Source organism: Bos mutus, chromosome 7, assembly GCF_027580195.1.
Source record: "Bos mutus isolate GX-2022 chromosome 7, NWIPB_WYAK_1.1, whole genome shotgun sequence".
NCBI lineage: Eukaryota > Metazoa > Chordata > Mammalia > Artiodactyla > Bovidae > Bos > Bos mutus.
The window spans coordinates 47354606-47379484 of NC_091623.1; the positions used below are offsets into that span (position 1 = coordinate 47354606).

Here is a 24879-nt window from a genome sequence, read left to right on the forward strand (position 1 = left end):
AATGGATAGGGAAGGTGCCTATGTGGAGTTTGGGTGAGGTGACAGCTGAGCATGCCTGTGGCCCTCTCTGCTGGAACACCTGGACCTTGGGCACCCCATCCCACCCACTGGCCTGAAATCACCATAACCAGAACTGAAGGCACCCAGAAACATACCTCCTGTCTCTAAAAAAGCCCAACCCACCCTTCCGAGGACAGGGCTGGCTGGGCATGTAAACTGAGTCTTGGGGGGGTCCCATGGCCCCCTCAGTGCTGCTTCTCATGGTGGGCTGGGGGCCCAGGAGGTGGGCGTAGGAAGAAGGCAGGACGCCACAGGCAGCGGAAGGCCAGCAAGTGGGGGCCCAGCGCATACAGTAGGTTACACACGAAGAAGCTGGCCCAGGCATCCTCAGGCACACGGTAGGTGAAGGGCGTGCGCAGGTGCATGGAGGCCCCCATGTGTGAGAACTGTGCCTGGCGGCCAGAAAGGGAGGATGGATGTCACAGATCAGAGGACAAGTCCCAGCATCGCCAGCATCCCACCATGGGGAACCCCAAAGTTCTTCATCCCTATCTCTCTGGTCCTGCTGACCTACCTGTCTCCCCTCTTCAATCCCTCTGTCTCTAAACATCCCTGTGCCCCACATGTCCTGTCTATTCTTATCCATTTATCCGTGAGCCTCTGCCCAGCTACCTAACCAGAACCATCTTTGTTCTGTCTGCTGGACCCTTCACCCCATCTCTCTGACCTGAATCTAGCCCCTCCTCTTGGTCTTCCCCACCCCAGGCAGCCTTGACACAAATCCTCTCAATTCTACCTGTAATAGATAAAATAATAATACGTCTAATCAAGGTCCTCCTGATCCCACTGCCCTGGCCAGGGTCCAGCCTTTATCACGTCCCATCAGAAACCCAGAAACATGCCCCCAGCTCTGAACCCTCCACTGCTCAAACACCTTCTATGGCTCCCCATTGTTCTCAGCACAAGCTCCCAAGCCCAGATTTCAAAGCCCTTAGCATCTAGCTGTCAATTTATCTTGCTGCTGCCTTTATCCACGTTATGGCTGTCTAAACCACTGACCCCCTCTGTGCATTTCTTTGTGCTGTTCCCATTCCTGAAATGCTTTTCCCTGCCTAAAGAATTCATAGCCATACATCAAAGCCCATGCCCCCTCTTTTAATAACTCTGCCCCTCTGGAATCCCTCTCAGCCTCTATACCCACTCTGTTCAGTTCTGACTTCATGGGATGGGGTATATGTGTCTGGCCCATTTTTCTTTCCAACACTAGGAAATCCTGGGAGCCTGTCAAGGGCCTGGCATCACCCGAGGTGAGCACAAAGGCAATTGATGAGCAAGCAGAGACTTTCCTAAGCACCGGCCCAACATACCCCACCCCACCCCACCTCACCTGGCCAATGGCTCCAGCAAATACCAAGGCCCAGTCAGGCAGCCAGGAGCATCCAGGAAAGATGAGGGCATAGATGGCCAGGCCATAGAAAGGCAGCACATAGAACATATTCACCAGCATCTGAGGGGCACACAACTGATGGAATGAGTAGCTGCTCAGTTAGGTCTCCTGATGCCCCTCAGGTGGTGGCCCCAGGGAGGATCTGGCCAGCCTCAGACTCTATCAAGATTGGGGTTCACTGTATATCCCACCTTTGTGGAAATTACTCCTTTCTTTCCCTTGGGTTTCCCCCCTACACCACTCTCATACACTGAGCCCCCCACATCTTCCTCTATAGGTAGCATGTGACCCTGGTCTGATCAATCAGAACATCCCACCCCCCTGGCCATAATAATCAGCTATGAGCATGTGACTTAAACTTGGCCAATCAGAGCCTACTTAAGACTTACACTCAAGCACTGAGAAATTAAGGGCTCAGTCTCCTCTGAGGTGGCTAAATAGGGAGAATGGAAGCCTGGAGATACCCAAGGCTGTCTCGGCCATACCACAAAGGCACCACCTGAGGGTGGAGCACATGCAAAGAAAGCAGAGCCTGCAGATAGAGTAGCTTTGAGCTCCTGGATCCAGCCATACCGGAAGACCCCATCTGTACTTTTTTGGTAGGACAATAAATTCCATTTGTGGTTCAGCCACTTTGACTTGTGTTGTTTCGGCACCTTCATCAAAGGGGCCCAGTGGATCCCTAACCACAGCAGGACCGTGGCCCTCTCCTCCCACCTGCCCTCTCACCTGCACCTTTGGATAGGTCACAGGGTCTCTCAGGTATGGTTCATACTGATAGATGTAGACAAAGCAGGCATCCATGGGGCAGTCAAGTACCACCTAGGGCCCGCAGACAAACCAACAGCCTCAAACATCCCTCCCATAGGGATATTTCCCCACCCTCCTGGGAGGGGCCCACACCCCCTGCTCTGGCCTGGCCCAGCCTTGGTTTTCTTCTCTGAGAATCCACAGATACTTGAGCTGGGGAGAAGGCTACAGGGAATGGGACTTTGTGATGGAACACTCAGATTAGACTCAGTAAACTTCCCTGGATGATTAGGTGGGAGAGCAGTGGCGTTTTTCTGCACTGGATAAAGAAGTTAAAGAAGGGAGGGATGGGCTGGGGAGGGGACTGGAGGCAAGTAGGCTGGCCAGTGCAGACTCACCAGGCCCCGAAAGAGGGTGAAGAATGCAGCAAAGATGAGGTAGATGATGAGGGCCAGGTCAACTGGGCGCTGCAGAAGGCCCTTTCTTTGGTCCTCCTCCACCTGCCCCATGAGAGATAGCATGAGAAGTCTGGTATCCAACAGGTACTCAGTGAAGGCTCATCCCTTCTTCCCTAATCACCAAGGAGATCTTTCCAAGGAGATAATGTCTTTGGCGAGAAGCAACCCAAATGGGGAACATTCAGGCATTTGGGACAAGGCTGACCTGGGGGCAAGGGACTCACCATGTTGGGAGTGCAGCAGGTTGGCACCTGGGTCTGGTTGAAGACCCTCAAGCCAGCCCAGCATGGGACCAGCAAGAAAGGAATGGTGAGGAAAAATGTAGGCCTGATCTCTGAGCTGTATTTGCCTGCCATGGTAGGAGAGACAGGGTGTCACGAAGCGGGGATCTCCCAGGCCTGGCTGGACCCTTTGGCAGGGCCATGTCAAAGCCCCTGGCTGGAAGCTGTTGAGTCACAAATGCCATCCTAGCTCAGCCCTAACACCTCTGACTCCCCAGTGCTTCTAGGATGGTGACCATGCTCCTCAGCCTGGCCTTCCCCAATTTACCTTCGGGACACGGCTCCTACACTTCAGCTGTTTTTCGTTCCCCCTGGAAACACCCTGGATAGTCCTCTTTCACAGCCATCCCCACATCCCTGGCTGCCTTCTCTGCTCTGTCTCCCAAGACCTACCTACCTACAAAGCTGTCAGTCTGCCCTCTGGATCCACTTTAAGACTCCCTTCTCATGTCAAGAGCATTCTGGGCTAAGTCCCTGGGGTCAGGGACCACTAGCTGGGGAAGAAGTGGAACGTGCTTCCATCCCTCCAAGAGGAAAATGGGAGAGATGTGGGGAAAGTCTGCAGACTTAGACTGTGAATGGAGAGGCATGCAGTTGGTGGGGGTGGGGGGCTGCCCTCCGCAGATACCAGAAAAGGTATGGAGGACCCCATGGGGCCTGACTTCCAGATGGCGGGCAGTGACCCAGCCCAGGGAGACAGGATTCTGCAGAGCCAAGTCCTTACCAAGGATGTTTCCTGGGAGGAACACTAGGATGCTCATGATAAAGGATCCCAGCCAGTAGAGTCCAAAGTTCCGGTAACTCTTCCTGGGTGGGAGATGGAGGAGTAACCGGTAGATACCTGTCCCCCAGTCTCAGAGGGTCAGGGTCCAGAGAGCAGTCTGGGCTCCCCAGGTCTGGACCCCTTCAGTTTCACCCAAGACAGAAGGGACAACAGGGAGTTGAATGAGGGAATGAACAGTTAGACCCTATGTCCAAGGATGCAGTGGCTGCCCAGGTACGGGGTGACACAACAGAAGAGACTCGACCACCAGGGACACCTGTGACATTCCCTGACTCCTTCTCCTAGCCACCCCTGTCTAAGCCCTAGGGGGACTTCCTGATTTCCCCTACACACACTTCTGGCTTCACCCTGGCCTGGGACCTCCCACCTAAGAACTCCGCCTCCTTCCCAGGGCCCGCCTTGCGCACCTTTTACGGATGGCACCAGTCATGGCCAGGTAGAGGAGGTAGTGAACAATGCCATCCCAGTAGCAGATGAAAACTCCATGTGCCGTGCGCAGGTATGGCTCACCCTGCGGGGGCAGGTGTGGGGCTCAGACAGGCAGTAGGACTGCGGGCATCCCAGACCGCTCCCGACATACCTCCTTGGTGTAGAACGCCATGAAACCCGCCATGTAGCCGTCTTCCTGGAGAGCAATAAGGAGGTCCACCACGGATGTGAAGGCGAAGACCGCGAAGACTACGGGAGAGCAGGCGGGGCATTGGCAGTGTGGGGGCGGGGTAGAGATTAGGTGTGGGCGGGGCCTGAGAGCTCTTGCTGGGGACTGTTTCCCAAAGCCTCTGTGCAAAGCTGCTCCCAGACCCAACCCCACAAATCACATGACCCACGACCCTTCCTCATAGGCAGGCACAGTCCTTGACTTAAAGGTGTCCACAGGTTGATGAGAAAGGCACTGTTCTGGCACTCAGGAGCCCCAAGTCAGAAGGCGGAGGCCCCCTGAGATTCCCCAATCAACAGGGGGTCTCCAGTCTCTCTGAGGTTCTCCAGTCTGATGAAGGCCCTTCAAGGACTGCCAGTCTGATGCAGGAAGCCCTTGCCCAAACAGTTCTCTTCCCCAGGACCCTCCCACCAACTCACCAGCATACAGTGGGTCATAATAGATGTCACTTCGGGACAAGCTGTATATTGCCAAGGAGAGCAGACCCAGGATCAGGGTGCTCATCAACACCACCCCCAGGGGGCTGTGGAGAGGAAAACCAAGTCAGGGAGGCCAGGCCCAGTTTGAGACCCTATTGTACCCTGGGGCAGAGCAGACACCAGGAAGCTCCAGGTGACCAGGCTGAAGCTCCTGTCCATCAAGGAAAGCCATTCCCTGAAACTCCCATTTCCCAGCACCAGGCTCTTGCTCTAGCTGTTTCTGACCCACTGCCTCAGTTCAGTTCAGTTGCTCAGTCATGTCTGACTGTTTGCGACCCCATGGACTGCAGCACACCAGGCTTCCCTGTCCGTCACCAACTCCCAGAGCTTGCTCAAACTCATGTCCATTGAGTCGGTGATGCCATCCAACCATCTCATCCTCATGCCCCACCCCCTAATTCCTTCCAAAAGTCTTTCCACTTGGCAAAGTCCTATTCATCCTTCATGGCCCATCTACATTGCTCCTCTTCCAGGTACAGAGGGAATCTCTGTCAGCCCCTTCTGACTATGTGATTTATCCGGTCACCTGCTGATGTGTGTCAGCTTGCTTATTCATTCAACAATTCCAAGACCCTCTGTGGTCAGTTCCAGTGCTCACAACCACCAAAGGATCTCTAGAGCTTAGCTCTGTACACCTCATTGTCTGAAGCTCCTGACTCCTCCCAGATAAAGTCCAAATGTTTCCATCAACCCCACCCCACCCTGCCCTGATTTGTTCCTATCAACCTGATAAGGCACGTCAACCACCTGCAGAGATAATAGAAGCCAGGTCTCTGGGCAGCCCCCGACACTTGGCAAATCAAGGCCCAGATACTGTGGGAGACATATCCAAGGTCACATATTCTCCCCTTACACTCTCTCCAGATCCCTACCTTCCCCCGACCCCTTAGGATCCCCATTCTTGCCCCATCCAGCCAACAATGACAATTATAGTAATTAGCTGAGACCACAACAGCGTCTTGGCACATAGTTCATAATCCTTGACTGTAACTATGGAATGAGTCTAGGATTATGCTCATTACACAACGAAGAAACCGAGGCTCCCGGGGGCAACCTGGCTCACTTGGGTTCCAGGAGGGTGGAACCAGGAATTTGCACCCAAGGAGCCAACTCCGTAGTCAAGATTCCCTCTACCCTGTTGTTTCGGCCTGTGTTGGTTTTGGGGGTATGAGGGATTGGTGGATGGCTGGTATTCAGTGGCTGGATCCACAGGGTTGAGGCCTGGGGTTAGGTGGTAGGGACAGGGGAGGTCCCTACCTCCCTTGGCATGTAGGGAAAACTGAGGCTGTGTACAGGGTGGGCCAGCCAGCCCCTGAAGAGAAGAAAGTGTCAGACAGGCGAAGGAGGAACTGTCTGGTAGGGGTAGCGCAGCAGAACTTGTGTGTGGCAAGAGCCGGGTCACTGGGGCCTTATCTGGGACAATACTTTGACCCTTGGCGACTTTGGAGTCTGTGCTGGGCACATCCCTGGGAAAACTCCAGAAACCTTCCAAAACCCTGCCTTGCTGGGGGCTCTGTTTCTCAAAGTCCCTCCCCCAGGCCCCAAACGTCCTAGGAGCGCCCCCAGCTACACCACACTGCTCCAGCCGGCTGGAAGGGTATTTCCGGTTGGAAGCGAGAGGTTCTCCTGACCCAGCCCCCTTCTCCCCCGGGCCAGCGGCGCGGGGCCACTGGGCTCAGGGGAGCCCGCGCATCCGCATCCCGCCCGCTTCGCACCCTCACACCCCAACCCGGCCCCGCCGCCCCAGAAGCCGCCTCCCCAGCCCCTTCCCGCACGCACTACGAGAGCAGCGAGACGTAGTTGAGCGCGAAGGACAACGGTAGGGCGCCCAGCGACAGAACTGCGATCTTGCCCGCCAGCGGCGGGATGTCCATAGCCGCGGCGCCGGGACCCCGGCTCGGTTCCTGCGTGGCTGTGCCTCTGGGCGCCAAGGTGCCAGGGACCCAGCCAGACTCAGCCCCGCCTGGCGCAAAGGTCGTCCCCCCCACCCTACCCCCCCACCATTGTGATTGCCCCACGAGCTCCCGGGGAGCCTCCGAGGCCCCTCCCTCTCCCAGTGGCCCCTCCCCTCCATTGATAGCCTCGCCGGACTCGGGGCGGTCCCCAAGGGCAATGCCTGCCGCCCAGCAGGTTTCGCTTTCTATTAATGCTGATTAGAACACAATTCCTCAAAAAAAAAAAACAAAAAAAACCCAATTCCTCAAGGATGCTTCCATTTCTGCGTCCTGGAGGTCCTCGGCCAGCAACTTCACTAGGATCCAGTGGTTACGGATTCTGCGTTTCTGCGCACTGACAAGAGAACCTTACCCGCCTGGGTGCAGAGTTCTCTTCAGTGCCCTGGGATTTCAGTTTTCATGCGATGGCCTCAAACAAATTTAAACACGTGTCCAGGTGTGACGTTTTGACTGGGCCCCTGGGGTAGGGGGCGGGGGAGGGCATCTCAAGGCAGACTGCCAGGGCCCAGGGTTGGCAACACCTTGAAGGGCTCCGTGATTCTCTGCTGTTTCTTCCTCTATACTGAACACCTGCTAATGTAGCCGGGTCCGAAGGGACGGCTAAGGATGGTGAGGAGTTTGATGATGATGTTTGTTCCTGGCAGGAAGAATACCTCAAACTTTAGGCTGAGCAGCAGAAGGGAGACACTAGGGCTGGGGCGGTGGTGGAGGTTCATAGAGCAACGTAGGGTGGACTTGGGAGAGTTCTGGACAGCCGGGAGGAGGCTGGGCTCCATTGTGGGGCAAATGCAAGCAACCCCTCCCTGGTCGCTGGACCAGGGAGGGGTTGCAGGATGGAGGGAAAATTAGGAAGCAGCTGTCAACCCCTCCAACTAGCCTCGGATTCTTGCCCATGTGGTGCTTGTGGCTGCAGGAAGTAGGGTAAGCAGTGCCCACTTGATTCTTGTCCCAAGGAAACCTAGAGTCTTATTTTTTTGGGGGGCGGGGGGTGGAGCTGCACCATTAGGGCTTTGAGACTTTAGTTACCTGACCAGCGATTGAACTTGGGGCCCAGCTGTGAATGTGCATATCTTAACCACTGGACCACCAGGGAATTCCCTGGGGTAAAATTCTAACCCACACATCCCCTACTCCCTGCTCCTGGCCCAGCCAGGGCCCCATCTCCATGGGCCAGCTGGGTCCCCTCTCTGAGCCTGGGTGACAAGATGATCTTTGGCAACTGACTCAAAACCTTCCTTCCTCAGGGGCTGTCAGTCTTTCCCTTGATGCGAAGTTCAGGTTCCTCTGGGCTGACCTGAATCTCCAGCCTCCTTTCTTGACCTTTCTCAACTCCAGTGGTTTCCCTACATGCCCCCTCTCCTGTCTGCAAGATGGACCCTCTCCTATTTCCCCACCTCTTAAAGCAGGCTGCAGCGTCCTGTCCTCCAGGCAGCTCACCCGGTCACTCCAGCCCCACTTTTACCCCTGGAGGGCCAGGGGTCTGGTGCAGCTCTGTCCAGGGGTCTGGTCTTACACCCCGTATCTGGGAGATGTCTACACATCCACCCGGCATTTGGAGGCCTCCTCTTCCAACTCTCCCTCTGGCTGGGGCTGAAGTCCATGGTCTGAGTCTGATGATCCTTTTGGTCACTGAACATTAAATGGAGGGGTGACCCTGACCTGGAGATCAAGGCGTCAGGGACCAAGCCCCAAGGTTCCCATGGCTGGAATCTGGCACCAAGAACTACACCCTTCTGCTCAGGACTCTGGCTGCCAGGGCAGGCTGCATGTCACCCCCCTGTCTTGCCCCGGGAACAGCATCCATGGAGGAGAGGCAAGGTAGTGAGTGCCGCTCCAACCAGGGAGCTGCTGCTGGGACTCCCAGACTCCCTCACTGAGACATTCCCCGGACCACCTCCACCACAGGTCCCGGCTCCTCTTCACAGCGTTCATCAGTCTCAGATGGCGTTAGGGGTTCATGGCCACAGCCCCAGCAGAGTGTGGGTGCCCGGCGCAGATCCTGTCCAGTTGGGTCACAGTCAGTGCGCAGTGTTTGCTGAACGGCTGTGTGAACTGCAGGCCGGCCCAGGAGCCTGATGCCAGCTCGAGTCCTCAGACCCCTTGAACCCACAGTGGCTGAGCAGGACCCACTGTATGGGGCAGGGGGGTGAGCTGTAGGGGCCCCCAGTGGCCCAGGCAGGCCCTGATATTCCAAGAATGGCTCACAGATTTTGGAGACCTTGCCCAAGTTGCTCACTCAAGATCCCCAGGTGATTTCTGCACAAACATGAGGCACCGGCTCTGGAGATGGGGTGAGCTCAGCACACACTGTGGTCTGGGCCGCCCACTAGCCTCTCCTCTTCCAGGAGGCGTGTGATGTCCCAGTCCAGTCTATCTGTCCGGGAAGCTGTCTCCCAGAGGCACGAGCCCTAGGGACTTGTATGTCCACCCTACTCTGAGGATGCAGGGCAGCAGGGATGGCTTGGGCTACAGCATCACCCGCCAGGTCTGCTGCATGCGGCGTGGGTGGGAGGCCCTGTCAGTGCTGCCTGTCGAGAGGTGAGGGGCGTGTCCTGGGTCCACCTGCCTTGCGGGTCTGAGGGAGAACTGGGCTTGCCTGGGGAGCCCTCCTGAGCCTCCCCCTGTGGCGCAGTGCCAGGCTAGGTCCCTTATGCCCTCAGCCTAGGGGCAGCCAGATCTCCTTCAGCTGCTGGCCGCCCCTCCAAAGTTCCTCTCCTCAACTCCAACCCCACGAGCACACAAAGTGTGATTTTCCAGGATTCTGTGGGCACTGGGCAGCCTTCACAGGTGCATCCTGTCCCCCCCGTCCACCGTGGCCCTGCTGCTAAGGAACAGGAGGGGTTTCTGGTGATGGCAAGACCAGGCTGCCACAGCAGGCAGGCTCTGGGGTTTTAATACACAGCACAACACTCGCAACAACGGGAAGGGCGGGCAGAAATGCAGGCTGGAACATTCCACAGTCCAGGGATGGTCAGTCTTTTGGAAAGTACACTTGTGCATTTCTCCAGAATACTCAGTAGTAAGGCCGTCTGGGGTTGTTCTGTGGGAAGCAAGAAAGATAAAACGGGAGGGGATTATGCTAACAGAAGACAGCGGTTCCTCCCATCCAGAACTTAGCAGGAGGAGCGAGCTCACATTCTCCAGGAGGGAGGGCAGCTTTGGGGAGGAGAGACAGACTTGAACACAGGTGGAGAAGTGGAGGTGGGTTTGCTGATGAGCCAGCCTGGCTGGACTGCGGAAGGAGGGACACTCCTGTTACCAGCACCACCACCCCTCCAGGGGAGGAACTGTGGTGACCCAGCAGAAACAAGATGGGGATGGGGACACACGCACCAGGGGGTTGGGCCGGAAGCGGTAGGCCAGCATCATCCTCTTGCGGAAAGCCTCGTATTCGTCATCTTCCTTGGAGAGCTCGGCTGGCCGGTCAATGCCAAAGCCAGCGCCATCTACCGTGGTGGTGCCCCTGCAATGGGGCAACGGGCGGGGTAAGCAGGGAGCGGGATGGGGCCAGCGGAAAGGGGGTGAGGGACCTGAGCTTGGGGGCAGGGAGGCCTCACTCGCCCCGGACGGGCTCAGCAGCAGCACCCAATGCAGCTCCATGGCGGGGTATGCTGGGCCGGGCAACACCTGTCTGGGACACAGCTGGCACTCTGAGAAGATGGAGAGCCCAACCTGGTCCCACCACCAGAGTCCACAGCCCTGGCCTATGTCTCTGTGTGGGGCTTTTCTTCTGCCCCCCACCCCCAGCACTGGAGGCCACACTCACTTGTTGACGGGGTTCTTGATGCCCTGTCCCTCCGAGCCCAGGCCGTCCCCCTCCTTCCAGCCCATCTTCATCAGCATCTGGTAGCCGATGTTCTCGATCGTCAGCTTGAACTCCTTGTACTCTGAGTAGTCAGGCTCACGGCCTTCCTGCAGGGGAGGAGGCAGCCATCATCCAGCGGGGCTGTAGCCACCCCCAATCCCAGCTCTGGCCCGGAACCCCACTCTACCCCATGGCCTCTGGGACCACCTGCCCCTCTGTCTCCCCACCACCATGTCAGACTCTTTGAGAAAAGATCAAGCTGCCCCCTGTCAGGGTCCCCAGGGCCAGAAGCAGTGCTGAGTTCCCTGGCGGCCAAGTCAAAGAGGGCAAGGTGACAGGTCACACAGGCCTTGACCACCATGAGAAAGATCCACAGTTCATCAGTGAAAACAAAGCTCACGTTCCAAGAGCTACTTGTTACACAGAGCACTAAAAAGAAGCCATGATCAATAAGGTGAACACCTCACTGATGAGTTGATGTGCTACAGGCAGTTTTACAAAAACCCTCAAAAGCCGACGTGGAATGTTCTACATCAGCTCTCTCCTCTTGAGCACCAAGGCAGCACGGGAGGAATGTTTTCATTCTGGAGAGCCCAATACATGGGGGTGTCTGCCTGAGAAATGCCTTGTCTGTAATCTGCACTTAATTGGCTCCACTGGAAGCAGAATTTCCCTAGAGCCCTGGGAAGCGTTTCTAAAGCGGCAACTGAGCTGCTGTTCACTAACGTCCTACACAGATGGCCTCTGTCACAAACAGACGCCGCTCCTGGAAGAGGGCTCGACTTCCCCTGTGAGCCAGGGCGCCCGAGGGCACCGCAGGCGCCTGCCCCAGCAGGAGGCTGCAGTCCAGGCTCTTCCCAGTTACCTTCAGGGCCTTGAAGGTCTCCATGAACTTCTCCAGCTCGTCCGGTGGCAGGAAGTCCCCGATGAAGTGTTTGCCCCGGCCCATCTTCGTCAGCTGTTCCGCCCATTCTGCCCAGAGATGGGGTAAAGGTGAGAGGAGGAAGGAGCGGTGGTGGCCCCACAGTCCAAGTATGAGTCTCAGGCGGAGTCTGGGGCCATGGGGAATGAATGAGGCAGCTGCTGAAACCCTGACATGAGCCCCTGCTCTCCCACACACCCTCCTGGGTACTGTGTTCAAGCGCCAGGGAACACTCAGAGGACCATGCATTTATCACTGAAGAAACAGGCACAAGAGGCCAACTCTCTTGCCCCAGGCCTTATAGGCTGGGCAGGTGGCTCAAGATCCCAGCGTGGTGCCTCCAGTACCTCCTGGGCAGCTGAGTGGGCTTCCCGAGCCCGCAGCGCCCTGAAGGCAGGCCTCCGCCCGGCACTCCGCCCCGCCACCCTGGGATTCCCCCTTGGCCACCTCGAGTCTTGTCCATCTCCATGCGCCGCAGCTGGTGCTCCCAGGTGCCCAGCTCGCTGTCCACCTCCTCGTCACTGTCATAGCCGTGCTGGTGCTGCTGCAGTGCCTTCTCCCACAGCAGCTGCATGTCCTGCATCGCGCGCTTGTGCTGCATGATCATGTCGTACATCTGCTGCATCTGTGGGCAGCACACACCAGTGAGCGATGCCCCACACTGTCTGTGTCGGAGGCGAGGCCCCCCCACACCGTGCATGATGGGCGCTCCCTCCCCGTCCCTGGGGCAGGCACAGCAGCGCGGCTCGGAGCAAGTGTTCAGGAAGGCACTGAATCTGGTGCCAGGACATGCCCTGGGTTTCCTGAACCTCTGCTGTGAGCAGGGAGGACCTCGCTCTCGTTTTTCCCAGAGCCTGGCCTAGAATCTGCAATACCCTGGGCACCATCACTATGGCCCAAACAGGTGACAGGGGCTTCTGAGCCCTGGGAGGACTGAGGGTGAGGGGACACGGCCGCCAGCCTGAGGTGGTGGCCTGGGCAAGCTGTCCCAGCTATTCCAGCGGTCTGTGTTCTGGCCACAGAACACGCAGTGAGCCAGCCCTCCCTCCAATGCCCAACACCATCTGGGCAGCTGTCACACCATTCAGGGCACCCGGTACCAGCCAGGCTTATTCTGTATTGAGTGCTGGAGGAACTGTAAGGAAAACTTAAATAGAGACCATCCAGTCGGGACCAGCCCACGAGTGCAGTGGGGAGCAGCCATGAAGCATTTGGGGCAGAGGCTGTTCAGGCAGCATGAGGAGGCCGGGCTCTGGACACAGCTGTGGGCTGGGGAGGGCCCTTGGGGGATGGCATGCCACTGACAGGGGACCTACCTACCCAAGAGCCTCTCCCGAGTGTGGGGTCCACCTGGCACCATACAGAGGCTCAGAAAGAACACACTATGACCACTGCACCACCGGGCAGAGGCCTGTCTGCTCTGCCCCCCGGGCCTTACCTCCTGTTGCTCCTTCAGCTGCTTCTTCTGGGCGTCCGAAAGCTCCGTGACACCCACCAGACCCACGGGCTTCCCCTTCTCGTAGCCAAGACCCTTGAGGTCCTGAACTAGAAACAAGACACAGGCTGGTCAGTATTGGACACGTGCGCCCAGCCAGCACTTGCGTCCAAGGCAGAGTACACGAGCTGGCGCACCTGAGGCGCCCACACGTGGCAGGACCCTGAAGCGGGAGCAGTCAGCACGCATGTCACTTGGTGACCTCGTGGGGCTTTTGTGCATGCAGTTTCATTCCCCCGTGACTGCTCCAGGCAGGCTCTATGACCCCCACTGCAGATGCTGGCACCGAAACTCAAGAGGTCTGGGCCCCACTCAAGGTGACAGAGCTAACAGGTGACAAGGAGGGGAAATCTGCACAGCCAGAGACATGGCAGCTAAGAGTGTGCGTGCGTGCGTGCACACGGGTTCCTGGGAGCAAGCCCTACGGTGATGAGACACGCAGTACAGACACACAGGTGTGGAGCCGGCATCAGAACGCTGTCAGCGCCTGCTTGAGAGGCAGCCAGCCATCTTTAAAGCAACCAACATTTAATGTGGTGTCAGCTTTGGAGCTTGGCTGGAACCTACAACACTAATTCATGAAGATGCTGTGAAGGCTCCATCTGAGTGCTGGAAACCACCTCCCTGCAGCGGGTGGCTGCCTGGGGAGCAACTCAGGCAGAAGAGGTGCAGAGGCCTCTCTGGAGGCTGGAAGAGCCAGGCCTTCCCAGATCAATGGGGCTGGGGCTTTGCCTGCAAGAACCACTCGCAGGTGCTTCTGGACCCTAAGACTGTCCCCTAATCCCTCAGTCTGTGGGGGCTCTAGAGGACACTGGGACACCATGAAGAGAACAAAGGAGCCAAGGTCTGAGCAGTCTGCTGTTCACCTGGATCAGGCCCGAAGTCCCTCTCCTCCCCCGGCCATTTCATCAGTGAGCGGGCTGGGGGGCAGGGGTGGGGCTGCCCACAATTCCCTGGGAACAACGTGGGGCTTGAACCTGAACCTGAGACTCTGGAGCCGGTACGTGTTCCCTAGATCGTGAAGGACACTTCAGCAGCTGGGGCTGGACCGCAGGGACATGACCTCTGAGCTGGGACATGCATGCATGAGAGCAGCCCTCACATCTGAGCACCCTCCTGTATACTGGGCACCACGTTTGGAACCTGGGCAGCAATTCGACCCTAGCAGCATCAACCCTGGGCAGAGATGAGATCTAGAGCCCCAGTGGGTACTAAACTCTTCAGGTAGTAGCCTTTCTCTTTAGCCAAGGGAACACTGAGCTGGAGACTACTCTCAGAGTGGGCAGAGCCTACAGGTCAGCCTATGACCTGGCTGAGATGCCTTCCATTTCAGCCCATCCTTGGATGGCAAATGTAGTTGTTGGCGTCAGGTCACACAGGACTTTTCTATGCTTGTGTGTCCAGCGCCAGTCAAGTCAGGGCTGAGGGATGTTGAGAGGGTTCTGCCCATAGTACAGGCTGCGTGGTGAAGTCAGACAGAGAGCATGAGCTTACTGGTCATCAATATCTCCTACATGATGCCATGACAACAGACCCCCACCCTTAACGGCCTGTGGTAGAAAATGAGCAATGAGGCCACACGTTGGCTGTCCCTGAAACTGCTGTCAAGGAGGGGGAAGCTGGAGGTAGCTGCACAAAACCAACTGTAGCGATTACTGTGCTTATCATTGTACATTTCCTGAGCCTTCTATGACAAGACTAAATCCAAGTACTTTAGAGCTTAGGGAAAATCAGGACCATCCATATGTTGTCTATAAGAGACTTATTTTAGATAAAGACACAAACAGGTTGAGAGTGAAAGGAAAGAAAAAGATGCAAATAGTAACCAAGAGAGAGCTGCTCTGGCCATACTAGTATCGGACAAAATAGACTAAGTCAAAAAAGATTATGAGAGACAAAGAAGGATGCTACACATTAACAAAAGATGTGCTATATACATAGACCTTGGGGCTTCCCTGGTGGCTCAGATGCTACAGAATTTGTCTGCAACGCAGAAGACCTGGGTTCAGTCCCTGGGTTGGGAAGATTCCCTGGAGAAGGGCATGGCAACCCACGCCAGTACTCGTGCCTGCAGAATTCCATGGACAGAGGAGTTTTGCGGGCTACAGTCCATGGAGTCGCAGAGAATCAGACATGACTGGGCGACTAACACACACAGACACACACAGACCTAACAGAGCTCCGAGATAAATGAAGCAAAACCCGACAAAGCTGAAGGCAGAAACAAACAATTCTGTAGTAACTGTTGATGATTTCAATATCCTACTTTAAATAATGAACAGAGCATCTAAACAGAAGATCAGTAAGAAGACAGAGGACTGAACGAAACTACAAGCCAACCAAGACCTACTGGATTATCTACAGAACACGCAATCCAACAGCAGCGGAACACACAGTGTTCTGGAACACACACACACACACACGGAACATTCTCCAGGATAGGTCACGTGTCAGGTTACATAACAATTTGAATAAAAGTCATCTTTTCTGATCAAAATGCAATGATATGAGGAATCAGTGACAGAAGGAAAACTGGAAAACTCACAAATGTGGAAACTAAACACAATCTTAAAAACCAATGGGTCAAAGAAGAAATCACAAGAGATCAGAAGATGCTTAAGAGACAAATGAACACAAAGGCACAAGACACACCAACATTTATGGGGCGCAGCACAAGCACGGCCAAGAGGAAAATTCATAGTTCAGACGCTCATATTAAAAAAAGAAGGCAGACCTCCAACCAGCACCTAGCTGTCCATCATAAGGAACCAGAAAAAGAAGAACAAACTAATTCCTGAGCTAGCAGAATGAAGGAAATGAAGATCAGAATGGAGATAAAATAGGAAACAGAAAAATATCAGAGAGAAAAATCAATGAAACCAAAAGTTAGTTTCTTGAAAAGACAAAGCAAATGGACAAATCTTTAGATAGATTGCCTAAGGAAAAAAGAGAGAAGACTCAACTACTCAAACAACAGGGAGATACGGCAGTCAACTTCACCAGTAGGGGATAAATTCCAAGATTCCCCCACAGGATGCCTCAAACTGCAGATAGTACTGAACTCTGTGTATATATATACACACACACACACACCCACTGCATACATACCAACCCATGATAAAGTTTAGTTTACAGGTTAGACACAGTAATATTAATAATAGCTAATAATAAAATAGAACAGTTATAACAATATACCATAGTAAGTTACGTGAATGTGGTTTCTCTCCCAAAATGTTTCACCACAAATGTAATGCGTTTTCCATCTTAACAAAGCACATGTTTAGCACACACCGTGGCTGTGACTTTTGCAGTTTGAGATATGATGGCAAAACTAGCACAGATTTCTTTTTCCTTCTTCAAAATTTCATAAATAGATGATCTTTTCTTACTGTAGATCTTGGTAACTGAAGATTATTAAGCCAAGAACTTTAAGCAACTCTTTACTTAAAGGAAATACTTTACAGCTTCTCTCCGGCATGTCTGAACTGCCAGCATCGCTATTCTTGTGCTTTGAGGTCATTATTACGGAGAATAGTAAAGTAAGGGCTACATGAACATAAGCACTGCAATACCATGACAGCCAATCTGACGACCGAGTGACTAAGTGACTAAGGGGTGGGCACTGAGGAACTGGTGCCTTTCAACTGTGGTGCTGGAGAAGACTCTTCAGAGTCCCCTGAGGACTCTGGTTTTCAGCCCTGAATATTCACTGGAAGGACTGATGCTGAAGCTGAAGCTCCAATACTTTGGCCACCTGATGCAAAGAGCTGACTCACTGGAAAAGATACTGATACTGGGAAAAGTTGATGGCAAAAAGGAGAAGAGGGCGGCAAAGGATGAGATGGTTAGATGGCATCACTGACTCAATGAACATGAATCTGAGTAAACTCCAGGAGATACTGAGGGACAGGGAAGCCTGGCTGCTGCAGTCCATAGGGTCGCAAAGAGTCGGACATGACTTAGCGACTGAACAGACAATAACAATGGGTGGAATAAGTTAGACAAAGGGATGATTCATGTCCCAGGTAGGATGGACCAGACAGCACAAGATTTCATCACAGTTCTCAGAATGGGCTCACAATTTAAAATGTATTAATTTTTATTTCTGGAATTTTTCATTTAATATTTTTGGACCACAGTTGATGGTGGGTAACTGAAACCACACAGAAAGCAAAAACATAGATAATGGGGAACTACTGAAGGAAGAGAGTTCCAGAAAAACACCTATTTCTGCTTTATTGACTATGCCAAAGCCTTTGACTCTGTGGATCACAATAAACTGTGGAAAATTCTGAAAGAGATGGGAATACCAGACCACCTGACCTGCCTCTTAAGAAACCCATATGCAGGTCAGGAAGCAACAGTTAGAACTGGACATGGAACAATAGACTGGTTCCAAACAGGAAAAGGAGTATGTCAAGGCTGTATATTGTCACCCTGCTTATTTAACTTAAATGTAGAGTGCATCATGAGAAACACTGGGCTGGAAGAAGCACAGCTGGAATCAAGATTGCCGGGAGAAATATCAATAACCTCAGATATGCAGATGACACCACCCTTATGGCAGAAAGTGAAGAGGAACTAAAAAGCCTCTTGATGAAAGTGAAAGAGGAGAGTGAAAAAGTTGGCTTAAAGCTCAACATTCAGAAAACGAAGATCATGGCATCTGGTCCCATCACTTCACGGGAGGACAGATGGGGAAACAGTGGAAACAGTGTCAGACTTTATGTTTTTGGGCTCCAAAATCACTGCAGATAGTGACTGCAGCCATGAAATTAAAAGACGCTTACTTCTTGGAAGGAAAGTTATGACCAACCTAGACACCATATTAAAAAGCAGAGATATTACTTTGCCAACAAAAGTCCGTCTAGTCAAGGCTATGGTTTTTCCAGTGGTCATGTAAGGATGTGAGAGTTGGACTGTGAAGAAAGCTGAGCACAGAATTGACGCTTTTGAACCGTGGTGTTCGAGAAGCCTCCTGAGAGTCCCTCGGACTGCAAGGAGATCCAACCAGTCCATCCTAAAGGAGATCAGTCCTGGGTGTTCATTGGAAGGACTGATGTTGAAGCTGAAACTCCAATACTTTGGCCACCTCATGTGAAGAGTTGACTCATTGGAAAAGACCCTGATGCTGGGAAGGACTGGGGGCAGGAGGAGAAGGGGACGACAGAGGTGGATGGCACCACCGACTTGATGGACATGAGTTTGGGTAAACGCCGGGAGTTGATGGACAGGGAGGCCTGGTATGCTGCGATTCACAGGGTTGCAAAGAGTCGGACACGACTGAGCAACTGTACTGAACTGATTGATCCCTGGAGGGGGGCATGGCAACCCACTCCAGTATTCTTGCCTGGAGAATCCCCATGGAATCCCCATGGTGGGCTGAAGTCCATGGGGTCGAAAAGTCAGACACCACTGAGCGACTAAGCACAGCACTGTATTACTAATGACTTTACAAAAACAAAAGAATGATAAAAGAATACTAAACAGCACAAACTACCAAAACTAACTCAAAAAGTAACAGAAAACTTGAACAGAATTATAACAACTAGTGGGAATGAATCAATACCCAACCTTCTCCTCCCCAACCCCCCAAAAAAGCCCAGAATCAGATGGTGTCACTGGTAAATTCTACCCAAGATTTAAAAGGAGATTTAACACCAATGCTACTCAAATTCTTCCAAAAAAATTAAAAGTAGACAACACTTTCTACTTCATTCTATGAGCTCAGTGTTACCCTGATATGAAAGGCAGACTAAGACAATATAAGAAAACTACAGACCAATAATCTTTATGAGTCAAGATGCAGAAATCTGCAACAAAATACTAGCAAAACTAAGGCTATCAACATGTCAAACTAATTATTTGCTATAACAGACTGGGATTTATTCCAGGAATGCAAGAGTGGTTCAACACACAAAAACCAATCAACACAATACTCCACTTTAATAGAAACAGAAAAAAATCCACACGATCATTTCAATTGATGTAGAAAAAGCATTTGACAAAATCAAACACTCTCTCATGATAAAAATGCTCAGTAAAGACAAGGGAACTTCTTCAACATGACAAGGGCCAGCTATTTAAAAAAAGCACAATCATAACACTCAATGGTGAAAGACCAACAGCTTTCCCCCTAAGAATTAGGAACAGGCAGGAGTGCCTGCTTTCACCACTTCTGTTCAACACAGTACTGTGAATCCTAACTAGAGCAATCAGGCACGAAACAGCAGTAAGAAGCATCCAAGTTGGAAAGGGAGACATAAAACTATCCTTATTTGCACATGACATGATCTATATATATCTAGAAAACCCTGAAGACTGTTATGGTAATACATGAATTCAGCAATCTTAAAAAGATACATAAAAAGGGTTCCCTGATGGCTTGGTAGTAAAGAATCTGCCTGCCAATGCAGGACACACAGGTTCAGTCTCTGGTCTGGGAAGATTCCACAGGCCGAGAAGCAGCTAAGCCTGTGAGCTACAACTATTGAGACTGTGCTCTAGAGCCCTCGAACTGCAACTACCAAAACCTGTGCGCCTGGAGCCCAGGCTCTGCAGTGAGAGAAGCCGCCGCAGTGAGAAGCTGGAACAACGGTGGAGCCCAGGCTCTGCAGTGGGAGAAGCCACCGCAGTGAGAAGCTGGAACAACGGTGGAGCCCAGGCTCTGCAGTGAGAGAAGCCACCACAGTGAGAAGCCGGAGCAACGGTGGAGCCCAGGCTCTGCAGTGGGAGAAGCCACCGCAGTGAGAAGCTGGAGCAACGGTGGAGCCCAGGCTCTGCAGTGAGAGAAGCCACCACAGTGAGAAGCTGGAACAACGGTGGAGCCCAGGCTCTGCAGTGAGAGAAGCCGCCGCAGTGAGAAGCGGAGCAGCTGCAACTGGAGCAGCCCTCCCACCTGCCGCAGCTAGAGGAAAGCCTGCACAGCAAAAAAAGACCCAGCAGAGCCAAAAATAAACAAATAAATGCAAACGGGAAAGCTCTCCTGTGTTCTCAGATTCAGTTCAGTCCAGTCGCTCAGTTGTGTCCAACTCTTTGCAACCCCAGGGACTGCAGCACGCCAGGCTTCCCTGTCCATCACCAGCTCCTGGAGCTTCTTAGACTCATGTCCATTGAGTCAGTGATGCCATCCAACCAGATTCTCAGAAGGGAATCTCAGTTCTCAGATTGGATTCCAATCTCACTTCTCAGATTGGAAGACTCAGATGTTAACATGTCAATATTACCCAAAGCAATCTACAGATTTAATACAGACCCTATCAAAATCCCAACAATGCTTTTTGCAGAAATGGAATAGCTCATCTGAAAATTCATACAAAAAGTCAAAGGACCTAGAATAGCCAAAGCCTAAAAAAGAACAAAGTTGAAAAGCAGATACTCCCGATTTAACATTTTACCACAGAGCTATAATAATCAAAACAGCGTGCTGCTGGCATAAGGAGAAGCACACAGCCACTGTGATAGAACAGAGAGCCCCGAACGAACTCCTGCATCTGGGGAACTTTTGACAAGGCGTGGAGAGACCATTCAGTGGAGAAAGAATCACAATCTCTTTGACAAATGGTACTGGGGAAATGGGATCTCCACGTGCAAAGAAATGAAGCTGGACCCTTACTTCATATCATGTACAAAAATTAACTCAATTTTATGAGCTAAAACTATAAAACTCTTCCTGACCCAGGAATCAAACTGGGGTCTCCTGCATTGTAGGAGCATTCTTTACCAGCTGAGCTACCAGGACGGTATAAAAACCCTTAGAAGAAAACAGAGGCATATCTTCAAGACTTTCAGATGTGGGCAACAAAAGAAAAAATAAATTGAACATTATAACTTTTGTGTGTCAAAGGACATTAAGAGAACATTAATAATAAAAAATTATTTTTAAATACAGCCCATAAAACTAGAAAAAAATATTTGCAAATCATGTATCTCAATAGCAGTTAGTATCTAAAACATAAAAAGAACTCCTACAACTCAATAACAAAAGGGCAAATAACTAAAAAATGGGCCAGACTTCCCGTGGCCCAATGGTTAATAATCGGCCTGCTGACGCAGGGAACATGGGTTGGATCCCTGCTCTGGGAAGATCCCACGTGCCCTGGAGCAGCTACGCCCGTGCAGCACAACTACAGAAGCCCATGGCTGTAACTACTGTAGCCCGCGCACCCTAGAGCCTGTGCTCTGCAGCCAGAGAAGGACCACAACGAGAAGCCTGCATGCCACAGTAAGAGTTGCCCCTCCTTGCTACCAACTAGAGAAGGTCCCTGCACAGCAATGAAGACCCAGAGCAGTCAAAAATAAATAAATAATTTTTTTTTAATGGGCAAAGGACTAAAATAGACATTTCTCTAACTAAACTATACAAATAACCATTAATACATGAAAAGATGCTCAACACCATTAGTCATTAAAGAAACGCAAATCAAAATTACACTGTGATTTCACTTTACTCTTACTAGGATAGCTAAAATAATAAGGTGAGAATGTGAAGAAATTCAAACCTTTGTGCATGGCTGATGGGAATGTAAAATGGTGCAGCTGCTATAGAAAACAGTTTGGCAATTCCTCAGTAAGTTACAGAATTACCATAAGACCTAGTGACTCCACTCCTACATATATGCAGTAAGTAATCAAAATCACCAAAGAAAGGCAATGCCAAAGAATACTCAAACTACCGCATAATTGCACTCAACTCACACGCTAGTAAAGTGATGCTTAAAATTCTCCAAGCCAGGCTTCAGCGATACATGAACCGTGAACTTCCAGATGTTCAAGCTGGTTTTAGAAAAGGCAGAGGAACCAGAGAGCAAATTGCCAACATCTGCTGCATCATCGAAAAAGCAAGAGAGTGATTCCAGAAAAACACCTATTTCTGCTTTATTGACTATGCCAAAGCCTTTGACTCTGTGGATCACAATAAACTGTGGAAAATTCTGAAAGAGATGGGAATACCAGACCACCTGACCTGCCTCTTAAGAAACCCATATGCAGGTCAGGAAGCAACAGTTAGAACTGGACATGGAACAATAGACTGGTTCCAAACAGGAAAAGGAGTATGTCAAGGCTGTATATTGTCACCCTGCTTATTTAACTTAAATGTAGAGTGCATCATGAGAAACACTGGGCTGGAAGAAGCACAGCTGGAATCAAGATTGCCGGGAGAAATATCAATAACCTCAGATATGCAGATGACACCACCCTTATGGCAGAAAGTGAAGAGGAACTAAAAAGCCTCTTAACAACTCAGGCTTCTGAACAACTGATGAATGGATAAACAAAATGCTGTCTATCATACACTGGACTACTACTCAGCCATGGAAACAAATGGAACTGTGACGTGTGCTACAATGCAGATGAACCCTGAGAGCACTACGCTCAGTGACAGATGCCAGAGCCTCCCCGCACGCTGAGACAGGGGCTGGCCCACCTGACAGAGGCGAGGGAGCAGCATCCGCGTCCCTCTGCGCCAGCTCGGCGGGCGGGAGCTCCACCTTGTCCTCTTCAGGCCCCCACCGGCTCTTTCGCTTCCTCTTCACGTTGGCTGTGGTGGCCGGCTTCCCTGGGGCGGCGGCAGGTGGGTTGGCAGTGGGCAGGGGGGCAGATGAGGTAGGGCAGGCAGTGGCAGTGGGCGTGGACCCCAACGGGGTCTCAGGAGGAGATCTGCGCTTCAGTCCGAGGTCAGGTGCCATGGGGGTGCCCGTGGGACCAGCCTTGGCTTTCCGGAACTCCTCCAGCTTCTGGCGGTAGTACTTGTACCCTTGGCTGTTGGGTTCATATAGAAAGCTGCAAAAGAGAGTAGGGGGCAGACTGTAGTTGGGCCCCAGACCCTACCCGATTTAGGGTAGAAGGTCGGGCTTTGCTTTGCAAAGGTATACCCAGGTCAGCCAGGGTCACTTCAGGGTCGTGTCACGATAGAGCTCTACCATGACCTCCTGCCTGCCAGGTCTCAGTGGTTTCTGGCCCTGGTGACATGCCCACAGCCTTTCATGATGCTGTTCCTGTGAGCTAAGGGTCCTGCCAAGCCCCTACCCTATCCTTACTGGATGCCTGTCACACTATCATTGATCCCCTGCTTTGAAGGAAAAGGTGCACGCTCTCTCAGACCTTGCCCAGCCATCCTAGATGAAGGCACCAGTGCTTACAAACCAAGAACTCCTGAGTAGCGAGAGACCCCTGGTGCCAGAAAGGGCAGGTTCTGACCCAAACCTGACAGCTGGGCACATCTGTGCTCCTTTCTGATGCATCCTTGAGAGGCATCAACAGTGGACAGAGACAAAGCAAAGACACTGGAGTCTGGAACAGACAGGCAGCTCACTAACAGCCTTGCCAGAAGCTGTGGGTCCCCAAGTACAGAGCAGAGGATGCTGGGTTCAGAGCAGGCAGACCCTGCAGGTCTGCACCCACCTGGCATCTCTCAGGCTCTGTATGTACTGAGCCAACAGTCCCACCTCTAGAGTCCATACTGGAGGGGAGCGTCACAGCCCTGTTCTATATAGCAAAGCCTGTCCAGAGCAGAGATTACACAGCCCTTGACAAGAAGTGGCTAGATCTGCACTCACAAACCTGGAACGGCAGTCACAGCACAACGCTGTACTACAGAAGTAACATGCGGCTCCAGTGCACTGTAAATTCCTTTTGTAAAAGTTAGCAGGAAAAAAAATCCACAGACTATTTCTACATGAGAGCCACCAGAGGGATGGAAGGACTCCCAGGTCTGCTAATGTTGGTACTCAGGGTGGGACGGAGGGATGGGGGAGCCTGTGGCATCTTCTTTGTATTTCTGGGTCACAGTACAAGCATGTGTGCCCTTCAGAAAACTCGATGAGGAACATTTGTAAAAATTGAAAGAAACAGAGATCATAAAATCATTACGCTTCTAGCCAAGCTAAGAAAAAAAGAGGACACAAATTACTAACAACAGAAATGAAAGGGCAGCCATCACTACAGATCCCATGGACTTTAAAAATACTATGGATTACTACGAACAACTCTATGCACACAAACTTGATAACCCAGATGAAACAGGCTAATTCTTTGAAGGATACAGCCTGCCAACACTCACAAAACGAACAAACAGACAATCTGAACAGGCCTATTTTTATTAAAGAAAGTGAACCAATTAAATTCCCTGGTGAATTCTACCAAATATTTAAAGAAGAAATTATACCAATTCTGTACAATCCTTTTCAGAGGAGAGAAGCAGACGGAATACTTTTTAAGTTATTCAATTACCCTAACAGCAAAACCAGACAACATTATAAGAAAACTATAGACCAACATCTCTCATGAACACAGATGTCAAAATTCTCAATAAAATGTTAGCAAACCTAATCCATTAATGTAAAAAAAGAATTATACACCACAACCAAGTGGGATTCATTCTAGGCATGCAAGACTGGTTCAACACTTGAAAATCAAGTAATGTAATCCATCAGGTCAATAGGCTAAAAAAGAAAAACCCCATGATCACATCAATTGCTGCAGAAAAAGCTTGAGACTTAACAAAATCTAATACCCATTCATGAGGAAAACTCTCAGTGAACTAGGAGTACAGGCAAACTTGTTCCACTTGATAGAGTATCTACCAAAATACCCAATAACATCATAATGATGAGAAACCTCATGCTTTTTCACTAAGAGAAACAAGCCAAGAATATCCCACCTTGCCAATGCTTTTCATTAGCATACAGAAAGTTCTAGCTAATACGGTAAGAGGAGAAAAGAGAACAGAAAGTATATTGAGAAGGAAGAAATATGACATGATCGTCTGTGCAGGAAAAAAAAAACAAAACACAAAAGAATAGACCAAAAAACCCCCTAAAACTTCATAAGCTATTATAGCAAG

The 24879-nt window shown here is 51.6% G+C and overlaps 2 protein-coding genes across 2 annotated transcripts in view; both read right to left on the minus strand.

Moving 5' to 3' along the window:
• Positions 1-6819, minus strand: TM6SF2 (transmembrane 6 superfamily member 2). Its single transcript, XM_005898287.2, has 10 exons — positions 6637-6819; positions 4798-4901; positions 4301-4398; positions 4128-4231; positions 3661-3743; positions 2880-3004; positions 2596-2697; positions 2177-2269; positions 1388-1507; positions 1-452 (listed from the first exon to the last, which is right to left on the minus strand). The coding sequence occupies exons 1-10, from the start codon at positions 6729-6731 to the stop codon at positions 246-248; spliced, it is 1131 nt and encodes a 376-aa protein (XP_005898349.2). The 5' UTR covers positions 6732-6819; the 3' UTR covers positions 1-245.
• A 2834-nt stretch (positions 6820-9653) lies between these two features.
• The window catches only part of SUGP1 (SURP and G-patch domain containing 1), a 32122-nt gene continuing 16896 nt past the window's right edge, over positions 9654-24879 (minus strand). Inside the window, exons 8-14 of the mRNA XM_005898286.3 lie at positions 22462-22817; positions 12978-13084; positions 11987-12164; positions 11483-11589; positions 10579-10724; positions 10146-10275; positions 9654-9852 (exon numbers count right to left, since the gene is read on the minus strand). Coding sequence (XP_005898348.1) covers positions 9826-9852; positions 10146-10275; positions 10579-10724; positions 11483-11589; positions 11987-12164; positions 12978-13084; positions 22462-22817 — 1051 coding nt within the window. The 3' untranslated portion in view covers positions 9654-9825. The remainder of the gene's footprint in view (positions 9853-10145; positions 10276-10578; positions 10725-11482; positions 11590-11986; positions 12165-12977; positions 13085-22461; positions 22818-24879) is intronic.